This window comes from Oncorhynchus mykiss, chromosome 9 (assembly GCF_013265735.2).
Source record: "Oncorhynchus mykiss isolate Arlee chromosome 9, USDA_OmykA_1.1, whole genome shotgun sequence".
Classification (NCBI taxonomy): domain Eukaryota; kingdom Metazoa; phylum Chordata; class Actinopteri; order Salmoniformes; family Salmonidae; genus Oncorhynchus; species Oncorhynchus mykiss.
This window is the reverse complement of record NC_048573.1, coordinates 71,412,375-71,426,665: the sequence shown is the minus strand read 5'-3', so window position 1 is coordinate 71,426,665 and position 14,291 is coordinate 71,412,375. Positions and strand designations below refer to the sequence as shown.

General features: G+C 43.0%; 3 protein-coding genes across 6 annotated transcripts in view; 1 reads left to right on the top strand and 2 right to left on the bottom strand.

Annotated features, from left to right (window-relative positions):
• The first annotated feature begins 46 nt into the window (after nt 1–46).
• LOC100301637 (pepsinogen) lies at nt 47–3,461 on the top strand. The gene is given in 9 exon segments (NM_001160475.1): nt 47–138; nt 260–401; nt 803–920; nt 1,334–1,452; nt 1,788–1,984; nt 2,194–2,310; nt 2,475–2,619; nt 2,872–2,970; nt 3,157–3,461. Coding segments are annotated over 9 exon segments (1,134 nt in total). The 5' UTR covers nt 47–79; the 3' UTR covers nt 3,295–3,461.
• Nucleotides 3,462–4,413: 952 nt separating this feature from the next.
• On the bottom strand, nt 4,414–10,938 carry LOC110532798. The gene is made up of 6 exons (XM_036988916.1): nt 10,139–10,938; nt 6,455–6,766; nt 6,117–6,246; nt 5,880–5,989; nt 5,654–5,700; nt 4,414–5,110 (listed from the first exon to the last, which is right to left on the bottom strand). The coding sequence occupies exons 1-6, from the start codon at nt 10,170–10,172 to the stop codon at nt 4,931–4,933; spliced, it is 813 nt and encodes a 270-aa protein (XP_036844811.1). The 5' UTR covers nt 10,173–10,938; the 3' UTR covers nt 4,414–4,930.
• Nucleotides 10,939–11,001: 63 nt separating this feature from the next.
• Nucleotides 11,002–14,291, bottom strand: part of znf335 (zinc finger protein 335) — a 39,248-nt gene continuing 35,958 nt past the window's right edge. For all 4 annotated transcript variants that reach the window (XM_036988912.1, XM_036988913.1, XM_036988914.1 and 1 more), the window contains exons 29-30: nt 14,088–14,193; nt 11,002–12,294 (exon numbers count right to left, since the gene is read on the bottom strand). In XM_036988912.1, the coding sequence (XP_036844807.1) occupies nt 12,173–12,294; nt 14,088–14,193 (228 nt within the window). In that variant the 3' untranslated portion in view covers nt 11,002–12,172. The remainder of the gene's footprint in view (nt 12,295–14,087; nt 14,194–14,291) is intronic.

Sequence of the window (14,291 nt, the reverse complement as noted above, 5' to 3'; positions counted from 1 at the left end):
CCAGGATGACTGTATATAAGGCCCGGGTTCTCCTCCTTCTAACTTCACTCCCTCTGTCCAAGAAGAACCAGAAGCAACCATGATGAACTGGGCTGTCCTCCTGTGTGCCTTAGTGGCCCTGTCCGAGTGTAATGTCAAGTAAGTTCTGTTCTTCTCTTCTCAGTCTGCATAGTCTGTGTATTATTGTCAGCACCTGACACCAGGTCCTGGTACGTGTAAGTGTGGTGAACAAAGTGGATTTGTGATTGTGTGTTTTCAGGATCTCTCTGATCAAGGGGAAGACTGCCAGAGAGACCCTGATGGAGAAGGGTATATGGGAGGAGACCAGGCTGAAGTTCCCCTACAAACCTATGGCCAAGTTCTACCAGAATGGTGATGAGGCTATGACCAACGATGCTGATGTAAGGCACAGACAGACGCAGTGTGGTGAAATACTGTATTAGCCTGGTGACCGGTCCCACAATTGTTTTTGCTCTATAGCTAATGGCCATGGGAGTTGTCTATACAGCGCGAACAGACCTGGGACCAGGCTAGTCTATAGGCTAAATGATTATCGTTACAAAAATGTCCTTACATGTTGGATATTGTGACTGCATAGTTTGAACCCATTGGCTCTAGAGTTTGTGTTCTTGTTTAAATTAAATGTACACTGGCATAATCAGATTAACTATGAGTTTACAGATGAGCATATAGCCAGCCATGCTTCTTGACATTTAACTAGCTATGTTGTTAGACAAATGTCTGTTTCTTCGTAGGACTCTGAAATGTTCACTTGTGTGACCCTGTCCCCGTCTCCTTGCAGTTGTCCTACTACGGCGTGATTTCTATTGGAACACCTCCCCAGTCCTTCAACGTCATCTTTGACACTGGCTCCTCCAACCTGTGGGTTCCCTCGGTCTACTGCTCCAGCCAGGCCTGCCGTGAGTATACCGTAGGCGTCTGTAGAATACTGTAGAATACCGTTGGCATAGCTATAATAGCTACATTTCAAAATTGTTTCTGAGTAGTCTCTTGTGACAAGAGTTGTAAAATACAGTTTCATATTGAGTACTTAGCCAGAGAATGGGAGACTTGGTTGTGGGGTTGAGGTTAGGGGCTGAGGGTTAACATCATAAGAGGGTTGGCTCAACACAGTTAAACAATAGAATAGGATCAATGCATTTTCTATTTTTTTTATATCGTCCCCTTAAGAGCGTGGATGGTAGCGAATAGATCACTACCAATGAATAAATGAACGTTCAGTTTTGCAATGGCACAGTATGTACTTGGTCTGTAATGAACATGTTCATGTTTTTAAATGGTCTGTAATGAACATGCTCATGTTTTTAAATAGAAAATCATGCCAAATTCAATCCTGCACAGTCCAGCACCTTCACGTGGGCCAACAAGCCCGTTTCCATTCAGTACGGAACTGGCAGCATGACTGGGCGGCTGGCATACGACACTGTTTCGGTATGGAAATGTAGACATTACTGTGACACGTGTTTAATTAACACTTTCAATTACAACGTACCGTACATTACATACAATGCAAACCCCTCAAATAATCTTCCATTCAGCACCCGCCCTCCCAAAGTGGTCCTGTTTTATATCATTACATGCTAAAAAAGTATATTAGGTACCGACTCCAGTATAGTCAGCAAAGAAATATAATGACTATTTTGGGTACAATCAATATGGATGCCGGTCAACACGCCACCAAACAATTGACTTGAATGGGGAAATCCTATTCTAGTAATTCTATTTCTATGGTGCCCAGTGACTGACGCTTGCTGTTGTGTTTCCAGGTGGGCGGTATCTCTGTGACTCAGCAGATCTTTGGAGCCAGTCAGACCGAGGCTCCCTTCATGGCCAACATGGTTGCCGACGGTATCCTGGGCCTGGCTTTCCCCAACCTGGCGGCCTCTGGGGCCACACCAGTCTTTGACAACATGATGAGTCAGGGCCTCGTTTCCCAGAACCTCTTCTCTGTCTACCTGAGCGGGTAACATAGTAACTGTAGAAATACAACTGGATGGGAGGTGGCCTTTTCTCTTAGCTGTGATATTAATGAAGCAAGAACGTATCCAGTGAATTAATATTTAATACAATTATACAACTGCTTTAAAATGGTCTTTGAAGAAAAGGAGACATCCATTTCGACATGTGTTGATGATTAAACAACCTTAATGACCTTTTTTCCTCCTCCAATAGAAACTCAGCACAGGGTAGTGTGGTGTCTTTCGGAGACATTGAGTCTAACTACTACACCGGACAGATCACCTGGATCCCCCTGTCCTCCGAGACCTACTGGCAGATCAACATGGACAGGTAGGTACACATCTATCATACATTTACATAAGTATTCATTGACTAAATGTTGCTGTGCACTTCAAGTTTATTTGCTCGCAACAAAAACCTAAAAACGGCAAGAAATATACATACAACCAAATACAGGAAGAACAGGTAAACTCAGCTAGTATTTGTCCTTCCAGCGTTACCATCAACGGCAACACAGTGGCTTGCAATGGTGGGTGTCAGGCTATCATAGATACTGGCACCTCCCAGATCGTTGGGCCAACCACTGACATCAACAACATGAACAGCTGGGTCGGAGCCACTACTGACCAGTATGGAGATGTGAGTTACACGCACACACACACACACACACTTGTCCAACTAGAAGGCTTTTCACACTACTGAGCGGAACCAAGCCAAACCAAGGTGCACTAAGCTGCCTTGTTAGTTGTTGGAACGACCATGCTAAAACTATTTGGGTTGGGACCGGCGTGGTCGTGTGTAAATCTGTTCTTGATGTTTTTCCCCTCAATCACCGCCTCCCCTTTGATTAACCACAGAATAAGTTATAACATGTTATTACTCCTCTCCTAGGCCACCGTGAACTGCAACAACATCCCCAACATGCCTGAGGTGACCTTCACCCTCAACGGAAACGCCTTCACCATCCCTGCCTCCGCCTACACCTCCCAGGTAGTCTCCTGAATGTTACATACAACCTAAATGACCCATCTGATCTTTAACCCGGATGTGTTTCAGAGCTCCTTCATCAGAACACATGTACATCTGAGGCTCAACCTTTCTTTAGATCCTAGAAGTAAAGGTCGTCACATGCCTGACTTTCCTCCTCTCTCTCTCTCTCTCTCTATCTATCTGTAGAACTCCAACGGCTGCATGACTGGTTTTGGTAACGGTGGAACTCAGCAGCTCTGGATCCTTGGAGATGTCTTCATCAGGCAGTACTATGCCATCTTTGACAGACAGAACAACAATGTCGGTCTGGCCCAGATCGCGTAAGATATCTACTGTGAAATAAGTCTGGATTGAAACTAAGTCTTCCAGTTATGAATAGTAATATGTTATATATGTGATTGTAGCACTAGAATTGGCATAGTTGGAGAAATGTTGTAGATTGTGAAATGTGCACAGTTGCCAAATAATAAAAAAAAACACTATATTCCCAATGCTAAAATGTGTGTTTGGTTGTCTGTAGCTCTTTCTCCCTGAAGTGAAACTGTCCTCTTGTGGAACCTCTTAATGTAAGAAAAGTAATAGAATACTATAGAATATAGATCTGGACATGGTGAAGGCAGGTAGGCCCAGAAACCATAGATAACCATCTCTTATAGGACTCGGGTATGCTCCGCCTGTAAGGTTTTTCTCCAGAGGAAACTGATAAAGACATGGTGATTGGATGCCAGATAACCTGATGTCCAGATAGATACCGTATCGATCTCAGCATGTCAATAGAACCAGCTTGTTGAAAGACAGTCTGATATCAAACTCAAAAATAAATTCTGGTGCAGTGGATTCATACTTTATTTGTATGGTTTATAAGTCAAAATAGATATGAATCTTTAAAGCTATAATCTTTAAAGCTAGAATCTTTAAAGCTAGAATCTGTTTCTGAAACAAAGTGGTCACCCCACCTCTGTTTGGGTAAAAAGCTGAGGGATGGGCCTGGAGAAATGTAACCACTCTCAAATGAATAGACAGAGCTGTGGATACAACGACTGACCGTCCCATGATATCAACACGACATCAACACGATGGAAAATCAAGCGTTAACTGGCGATAGCCGACACCCCTACAGCTGATGTTTTGGCGGTGTCGGAGGTGGAACTGTGTTCGAGCGGTCAAATCGGTAAGCAGCTGCTCTTGTGTCTGCGTGACAATTGATCGCACCCGTCCCACTCCTGTTAGAAGTTCAAAGCAAGAATATGTAGGCTATTTAAGCAATAAGGCCCGTCGAGGTGTGGTATATGGCCAATATACCACGGCTAAGGGTTGTTCTATGCACGACACAACGCGGAGTGCCTGGACACAGCCCTTAGCCGTGGTATATTGGCCATATATCACAAACCCCCAAGGTGCCTTATTGCTATTATAAACTGGTTACCAACTTAATTAGAGGAGTAAAAATAAATGTTTTGTCATACCCGTGGTATACGGTCTGATATACCACGCCTGTCAGCCAATCAGCATTCAGGGCTCGAACCACCCAGTTTATAAACAGAAATAATGACGCTCAAATCAAAAAATAAGCCTAATTCGAGGTGTAGATTACATCTCACATTGCAGTGTTCAAACAGTGTTCAAACAGTGTTCAAACAGCGTTCAAACAGCGTTCAAACAGCGTTCAAACAGCGTTCAAACAGCGTTCAAACGTGTAAACAAAGCTGCGTGGGTTTTCTATTATGGTGACACCGTGCAGCCAATGGCAGTGTCCACCTTTAGGTATAATGCCCGGAGCCGCTTGTGGATTTGATAAACCTGTAAGCAGTTCCACCTCCAATACCGCAAACCCCCCCCCCCCCACTTTAATCATCGACTAAAGTGGATCTGATTGAATAGAGCCCTAAACCAGGTTGAGGTTATACAATGCAGGTTTTCTAACATTGGAGTTCTGGGATCATCAGGAAGATAATCCGGTTCAGCGTTGGTTGCTAGCCAGTGTGGAGTACACCACTGTTCCAGCAGGCTCTCTGTGTGAGTCGGTGCTTCTGGGGCTGCGGAGTGTCTGTAGGTTAGCATACAGCTCAGTGGTATGGTTCTCATGAGGCTTGAAGTCCACTGTGGTGTAGACAATACTGTTCTCCTCCTGAAGGACATCCTGCATATTACATATTTAAATTCAGTTTTTCCTGTTTTTTCATAGTTTCATCAGCCGTTGTGCAATAACACAGAAACTAACATTGAAAGTGAGAACACATGTGATCAGTACCATTTCCTGATAGTCGCTGGTTGAAAATACATTCTACACAGGACAGGACTTTCTAAAATCATCAGGTTTGCATGAGCAGAAGTGTCCCCACTTAGAACACTCCCAGAAAGTCCTATTGCTTGAGACATTTATTTTTGCCCATTCTAATGAAACATCTATTACAGTAAGGTACCTAATTCTTACGCACATATGTTTTGATGAGATAAAAACAGCAGCATTGGGACTTTAAGGTATACGTTATGAGTAGTAATACATATTTATAAGTAGTTAATAAACTGTTCAGTACGGGGCACACTACAGAAGACGTCAACAGGGAAAATACATAATGGCAACGTCAAGTTCAAACACAATAATTATTCTTTGGTTGTTGTTTCTGGGACAAAAGACGTTTGACACTGAGTCACAGAGACAAAGTCCACCTTTAGCACTTACTGAGAGGATGTGTGCAGCTGAGTCACTGGAAGTTGCTCCACATTTCTCTGCGAAGAACGAGGTTATTACATCAATTTAAAAACAAAGAACAGACAGTGCTACAATTTTTTTTATTTAAAAAAAAATCATTGCTACTGGCTACAAAGGTCATAGCCTACGCATTTTAAAAATGATTTCAACATGAACAGCAATTTATCTATGAAACACTGAAGGTTTGTCCTCTTACTTTTCGTGATGATTTTGTGATGAACCACAACAAGGACTACTGAGCTGATCACAATCACCATAGCGATGCAAAGACCTGCAGCTAGTGGTAAACCAAAGCTCCAGGGAACACTACCAGGTGAATTAGACAAACATGACAACATATTAACACAGGCATTAAAACGCTCCCAGAAATATGATCAACTATAACACGATCAACTACGAGGAATAATTAACCAGTGTTAGGGAGAGATTGCACCTGGGGCTGTCACTGTGGTCCTTGGTGAAAACAGGCCCAGAGGTGTCTGATGAGGAAGAGAAGATGAAGGGGCTGATGGTTGACCTGACCGGAGGTCGAGGGGATACTGGACCGCTACGTCGACCACTATCTAAACAGAGACTGAGTTTAATAAGCACTCATTTCAATACAGTTATGTTGTTATTTTAAAAAAGGTGACTTCCTCATCCTGTACAGATTTGTCTTCAACACTGACTGGTTTACAATATCACAGTTCCTAGAATACAACAGAATAACTTTCTAACCCCAGATGAAACTTCATATAAGATATGGTATGATTTATTTATGATCATTCTTACCAATCTGGAGGTTATAGTCTTTGTAGATATGATTCCATCCAATGGTGACAATAGCACACCTGTAGTTGCCAGTGTCCACTGGCTTTAAATTCCATATCACAACGTCCATTCCACCGTTGTATTCGGTTGTGGATACTCTTCCCTCGTAGAAGTCGTTGACATATCCCCTGGTATTCACAATAACAGAAACTCCCCAAGGATATAGTTTAGAACAGAACTTCTCATAACCATTGTAGAAAGGAGGAAAGACAAATCTCAGCAACACTTGTCCATTCACCACCATCCTCTGTTGTGCTTCCATCTCAGGGACATCTATCAAACAAACACACTAAGAAATTAAACAAACAGATTCCTCCCCCCTCACATGAAAAAATACTAGTTAACTATATAATATTATACAGTACTTACTATAGAAACATATTAAAATTTAAATAAACTTAACTATCACATTTACATAAGTATTCAGACCCTTTTCTCAGTACTTTGTTGAAGCACCTTTGGCAGAGATTACAGCCTTGAATCTTCTTGAGTATGACACTACAAGCTTGGCACACCTGTATTTGGGGAGTTTCTCCCATTCTTCTCTGCAGATCCTCTCAAGCTCTGTCAGGTTGGATGGGGAGTGTCGCTGCACAGCTATATTTTCATGTTCGATCAGGTTCAAGTCCGGGCTCTGGCTGGGTCACTCGAGGACATTCAGAGACTTGTCCTGAAGCCACTCCTGTGTTGTATTGGCTGTGTATTTAGGGCTGTTGTCCTGCTGGAAGGTGAACCTTCACCCCAGTCTGAAGTCCTGAGCGCTCTGGAGCAGGTTTTCATCAAGGATCTCTCTGTACATTGCTCTGTTCATCTTTCCCTCTATCCTGACTAGTCTTCCAGTCCCTGCCACTGAAAAACATCACCACAGCATGATGCTGCCACCACCATGGTTCAACGTAGTGATGGTATTGTTCTGGTTTCCATTCAGGCCAAAGAATTCAATCTTGGTTTCATCAGATCAGAGAATCTTGGTTCTCATGGTCTGATAATCCTTTTGGTGCCTTTTAGCAAACTCCAAGCGAGCTGTCATGTTCCTTTTACTGAAGAGTGGCTTCCGTCTGGCTACTCTACCATAAAGGCCACCCTTCCCCAGATCTGTGCCTCAACACAATCCTGTCTCGGAGCTCCACGGACAATTCCTTCAACCTCATGGCTTGGTTTTTGCTGACATGCACTGTCAACTGTGTGACCATATATAGACAGGTGTTTGCCTTTCCAAATCATGTCCAAATCAATTGAATTTACCACAGGTGTACTCCAATAAAGTTGTAGAAACATCTCAAGGAGGATGAAGTTGCATAGCAAAGGATCTTAATACTTATGTAAATAAGATATTTTTGAATAAATTTGCTCAAATAAAAAAATATAAACTGTTTTTTTATTCTGTGTAGATTGATGAGGAAAAAACATTTAATACATTTTTAGAATAAGGCTGTAACGTAACAAAATGTGGAAAAAGTCAAGGGGTCTGAATACTTTCTGAATGCACCCTGCCCTTTCCCCATATCTTATTGTGTGCCACCCATAAGTGAGAGACCTACATGCCAAGTATAGAACATATTGTGTTGTCTACAGCTTATTGAAAAGAGAGAAGAGTCCATTCAGACCCCAGTCCTACCTACAGGTTATGGAAAATGTGCTCTTTTAAGCCTCGTTTCCATGGGCAGTTTGAAGTGGGTTTTTTTGCATATCTGATTAAAATCTGTTATTTTTCCTGCATTGTGAACAGCCAAAAAGCCATTTCAAGCCACCTTCCTACAGTGCCTTCAGAAATGAGTCATAACCCTTGACTTATTCCACATTGTTGTTTTAACACCATGAATTCCAAACAGATTAAATATATATTTTTCCCCGCACCCATCTACACGCAATATCTCATAATAAAAGTGAAAAAAAAAAAAGTATTCAGACCTGAGTCAATACATGTTAGTATCACCTTTGGCAGCGATTACAGCTGTGAGTCTTTCTGGTTAAGTCTTTAAGAGCTTTGCACACCTAGAATGTACAATATTTTCCCATTATTCTGTTCAAAATTCTTCAAGCACTGTCAAATTGGTTGTTGATCATTGCTAGGCAACCATTTCAAAGTCTTGTCACAGATATTCAAGCAGATTTAAATCACAACTGTTTTAGGTTATTATCCTGCTGAAAGGTGAATTGTTCCAATGTCTTTTGGAAAGCAGACTGAACCAGGTTTTCCTCTAGGATGTTGCCAGTCCTTGGCTCTACTACGTTTATTTTTTATCCTAAAAAACTCCCTAGTCCTTGCTGATGACAAGCATACCCATAACATGACGCAGCCACCACCATGGATTTGCCCCAAACATAAAGCTTTGTATTCAGAACAAAGTTAATTTCTTTGCCACATTTGCAGTTTTACTTCAATGCCTTGTTGCAAACAGGATGCATGTTTTGGAATATTTGTATTCTGTACAGGCTTCCTTTGTTTTCACTCTGTCATTTAGGTTAATATTGTGGTGTAACTAGAATGTTGTTGATCCATCCTCAGTTTTCTCCTATCAAAGCCATTAAACTCTATAAACTGTTTTAAAGTCACCATTGGCCTCATGGTGAAATCCCTGAGCTGTTTCCTTCCTCTCCGGGAACTCAGTTAGGATGGACGCCTGTATCTTTGTAGTGACTGGGTGTATTGATACACCACCTGAAGTATAATAAATAACTTCACCATGCTCAAAGGGATATTCAATGTGTTTTTTTATTTATACCCATCTACCAATAGGTGCCCTTCTTTGCGAGGCATTGGAAAACCTCCCAGGACTTTGTGATTGAATCTGTGTTTGAAATTTAATGAACTGCTCGACTGAGGTACCTTAGAGCTAATTGTATGTGTGGGCTACAGACATGAGGTAGCCATTAAAAAAAATCCTGTTAAACACTATTATTGCACAGAGTGAGTCCATGCCATTACAAAGGCGTTGGATACTTATTCACTCAAGACATTTCAGCTTTTCATTTTAAATTCATCTGTAAACATAAAAAAAAAAAAAACACAATTTCACTGACATTATGGGGTAATATGTAGGCCAGTGACACACAATCTCAATTGAGTCCATTTTAAAAACAAAAATGTGGAAAAGGTCAAGGGGTGTGAATTGTTTTTGAATGCGCTGTACCTAGCTAGCTAGTTAACTTCTGTGGATAACCAAAATTAACCTGTTTTGAAAGTTGGATCATCTTTGTCCTTTGAGGCTTTAAAAGTGTTTTTACACTATGATTTTCAACATTCAAAGCAACTGGGAAACTTCCTGTCGTTACTATGACAACTAGCGTAGCCGTGTCAGCAAACGACTGCTGTCTGAACACACACATCTAATTTGGTCATTTGTAACTTGCTCAGTTGTCCAAAATAGATTTTGAAAACAAACCTGATTAGAGCATTAAGGTCTGAAGTGTGAACAAGGATTTAGTATTTCTCCAGTAGGATTCCTGAAGGAGAAAGCCTCAATGCCAAAGATAATAATATATATATTTTCAAAACACTACAGTAAATACTACAGTATAGTACAGTCTGCAAAAACACTACAGTATACTAGATAATTTTTTCATGTGGGACTCTCGCAAATTTTATATATATACATATATATTTTTTTATCTTAAATGAGACAAAACTGGATAAAATCTCACCTAACAGAAGAATCAAGAGAAAGAGAATCTTCATCTTCAGTCAAGTACTCACTGAGGCTGTGCAGCTGTTCGCACACATCCTAGTCACCAACCAAAAAAAGGCAACTGGAGTTGACAGGTCTTTTACTGTATTGTTCCGAGACCAGCCTTGTGATTCACACTTCCTTCATTTGGGTGGGGGGGGGGGGGGGGCGTCTCTAACTTGCAATTTACAAGTTTCAGAACACTTATTATTGGCTTAGAGTAGAAGGATGATTGGTTGTACTGTTGTCATGGTACCAGCTCAGGTATCACAGTTTCAAGTAGTATCACAACACCTCTAGAATGTTTTTGTCATAGAAAAACAAAATTATCTGGTCAAAATTAAAGCATCAGAAAACAAAATCACAATAAGGGAAGTGAAAGATCTGACAGAATGTAGTAATGTGGCAGCTAGCCTAGCGATTAGAGCACTGAGCCAGAAACCGAAAGGTCACTGGTTTGAATCTTTGCGTTAACTAGGTGAAAAAAATCTGTCGATGTGCCCTCGAGCAAGGCACTTAACCCTAATTGCTCCTCTAAATCGCTCTGGATAAGAGCGTCTGCAAAATGATTCATATGTAAATGTTGTGATTTATTTGGCATCAGCTTTTAGCTTATTCAGCAATTTTCATTTAAGCAAATCATGGAACAAAATGCTTCATATGCAAAAATATATGTACAAATGACCAAATGATTAACCACTCCTTTTAAACCACAAATCACAATCAACCCTGTAGTCTGACAGTCCTCCGATCCTCCAGAGGCAGTCTTCACACAGTCCTTTCCTATTCAAAACTAAACGTCCATTGGAAGCTGTGCTTTATTCTAAAACACATCAGCCATTTTAATTTCTTCTTTTGTGACATTGTCTTGCAAGTCAAAGCAGGTGTTGAGGAAACCGCAGATCTTAAATAATTACAGAGTACGCCTACGTACCAAAATACAAACTATTCCCTATTTAGTGCACCAGTTTTGAAGGGCCCTGGTCAAAAGTAGTGCACTATGTAGGAAATAGGGTGGCATTTCAGACACAGTCTAGATCATCCAACCATGTGTAACTTTGTTCTTTAATGTACATCAGCCCCTATTGATTAACTTAGAAGCGACGGGTACAATATTTAGAATTTACAAAAGCTTCTGTTTATAGATCTACTTAACAGTGAGAGTTCATCTATTCATCACTCCCACTATGAGTGATAGATCTACCAGCCACTAGAATCCTCTCTGGGGCTGCTTCGAGCATCCCAGGTATCTGAAGCACGGCAGAGCTCCTAGAGAGTAGAGCAGTGGGTTCTGGGTATCTGAAGCACGGCAGAGCTCCTAGAGAGTAGAGCAGTGGGTTATGGGTATCTGAAGCACGGCAGAGCTCCTAGCGAGTAGAGCAGTGGGTTATGGGTATCTGAAGCACGGCAGAGATCCTAGAGAGTAGAGCAGTGGATTATGGGTATCTGAAGCACGGCAGAGATCCTAGAGAGTAGAGCAGTGGGTTATGGGTATCTGAAGCATGGCAAAGCTCCTAGAGAGTAGAGCAGTGGGTTATGGGTATCTGAAGCACGGCAGAGATCCTAGAGAGTAGAGCAGTGGGTTATGGGTATCTGAAGCACGGCAGAGATCCTAGAGAGTAGAGCAGTGTGTTCTGGGTATCTGAAGCATGGCAGAGCTCCTAGAGAGTAGAGCAGTGGGTTCTGGGTATCTGAAGCACGGCAGAGCTTCTAGAGAGTAGAGCAGTGTGTTCTAGGGGATGGACCTAGGCAAGACCCTGCCAAGATTTGCCAATCTTGATCGCATAATGAGTAGCTGTTTTGGATGATTTTATACAATGATTTTTAGATTCTCTGCAGTCTCGCTCGGGCCGATCATGTCGAACCATGCTGGAGGTCACTGGTCATCGTGGTTCCCCCGTACTAGTCCTGCACTACATACGGACATCAGGCAGCCAATAGTAGACATCATACTAGGAGACAAGTCCGCAATCACAGAGAGCCATCCCTCCCGACTTCCATCCGAGGGTCTCTACTCATCGGTGAAGGTGATGACATCATACTGGATTCCCTGCTGTTGTAGCTGCTCCAGCTGTTCTTGTGTGGCCTCTGTATAGACCGTCTGGGTCTGTTGCAAGGCTGCATCTGCTACAGCTGGAACAGAGAGGGAGGGAGAGCAGGTAGTGTTAATAAACTAATGAACAACCACTTCAATGTTCTCAACCTCCAGTTCTTGAGCCCTTTTGTTCCAGCCTGTGCCCTCTAAAACCACTGATTCAAATAATCAACAAATCCTGGTGTTACGTATAGAGACCATGAGGATTTGTATTTAACTAGGTAAGTCAGTTAAGAACAAATTCTAATTTTATAGTGACGGCCTTCCCCGGTCAAACCTTCCCTTAACCCGGACGAAGCTGGGCCAATTGTGCGCCGCCCTATGGGACTCCCGATCACGGCCGGTTGTGATACAGCAGGGGATCGAACCAGGGTCTGTAGTGACACTTTTAGCACTGAGGTGCAGTGCCTTAGACCGCTGCGCCACTCAGAAGTCCTTGGGATAACATGAACCAGGTGTTGCTACAGGGTTGGAAGGACCGGGTGTTGCTACAGGGTTGGAAGGACTGAACCAGGTGTTGCTACAGGGTTAGAAGGACTGAACCAGGTGTTGCTACAGGGTTGGAAGGACTGAACCAGGTGTTGCTACAGGGTTAGAAGGACTGAACCAGGTGTTGCTACAGGGTTAGAAGGACTGAACCAGGTGTTGCTACAGGGTTAGAAGGACTGAACCAGGTGTTGCTACAGGGTTAGAAGGACTGAACCAGGTGTTGCTACAGGGTTGGAAGGACTGAACCAGGTGTTGCTACAGGGTTGGAAGGACTGAACCAGGTGTTGCTACAGGGTTGGAAGGACTGAACCAGGTGTTGCTACAGGGTTGGATGGACGGAACCAGGTGTTGCTACAGGGTTGGAAGGACTGAACTAGGTGTTGCTACAGGGTTGGAAGGACGGAACCAGGTGTTGCTACAGGGTTGGAAGGACTGAACCAGGTGTTGCTACAGGGTTGGAAGGACTGAACCAGGTGTTGCTACAGGGTTGGATGGACTGAACTAGGTGTTGCTACAGGGTTGGAAGGAAAGCCAGCACATCCCGTAGCTGGCAGGAGTTGAGAACCCTGGTCAGATGTATGCAGCAGACCGTGTGATTGCAGCAGACCGTGTGTATGAGGCAGACCGCGTGTATTAAGCAGAAAGCGTGTATGAAGCAGACCGCGTGTATGAAGCAGACACTGTGTATGAAGCAGACACTGTGTATGAAGCAGACACTGTGTATGAAGCAGACACTGTGTATGAAGCAGACAGCGGGTATGAAGCAGACAGCGGGTATGAAGCAGACAGCGGGTATGAAGCAGACCGCGTGTATGAAGCAGACAGCGTGTATGAAGCAGACACTGTGTATGAAGCAGACCGCGTGTATGAAGCAGACCGCGTGTATGAAGCAGACCGCGTGTATGAAGCAGACCGCGTGTATGAAGCAGACCGCGTGTATGAAGCAGACCGCGTGTATGAAGCAGACCGCGTGTATGAAGCAGACCGCGTGTATGAAGCAGACCGCGTGTATGAAGCAGACCGCGTGTATGAAGCAGACCGCGTGTATGAAGCAGACAGCGTGTATGAAGCAGACAGCTTGTATGAAGCAGACAGCTTGTATGAAGCAGACAGCGTGTATGAAGCAGACAGCGTGTATGAAGCAGACAGCGTGTATGAAGCAGACAGCGTGTATGAAGCAGACAGCGTGTATGAAGCAGACAGCGTGTATGAAGCAGACAGCGTGTATGAAGCAGACAGTGTGTATGAAGCAGACAGCATGTATGAAGCAGACAGCATGTATGAAGCAGACAGCATGTATGAAGCAGACCGTGTGTATGAAGCAGACCGTGTGTTAACATACCAGTAATGGCAGAATGTTCAGCAACCTCCAGGTCCTCAGGACTGACCATCTGTTGTTCTGAACTGATGGGAAGATACTGGATCTGCCCGTCATGACTCAGGGCAATCTGCAAGACAGTTTGACAAACAGTTAACAATCTAACATACGGTTATCAAACAATAGAGTAAGCAATGCACATTCAGTGCATTCAGAAAGTATTCAGAC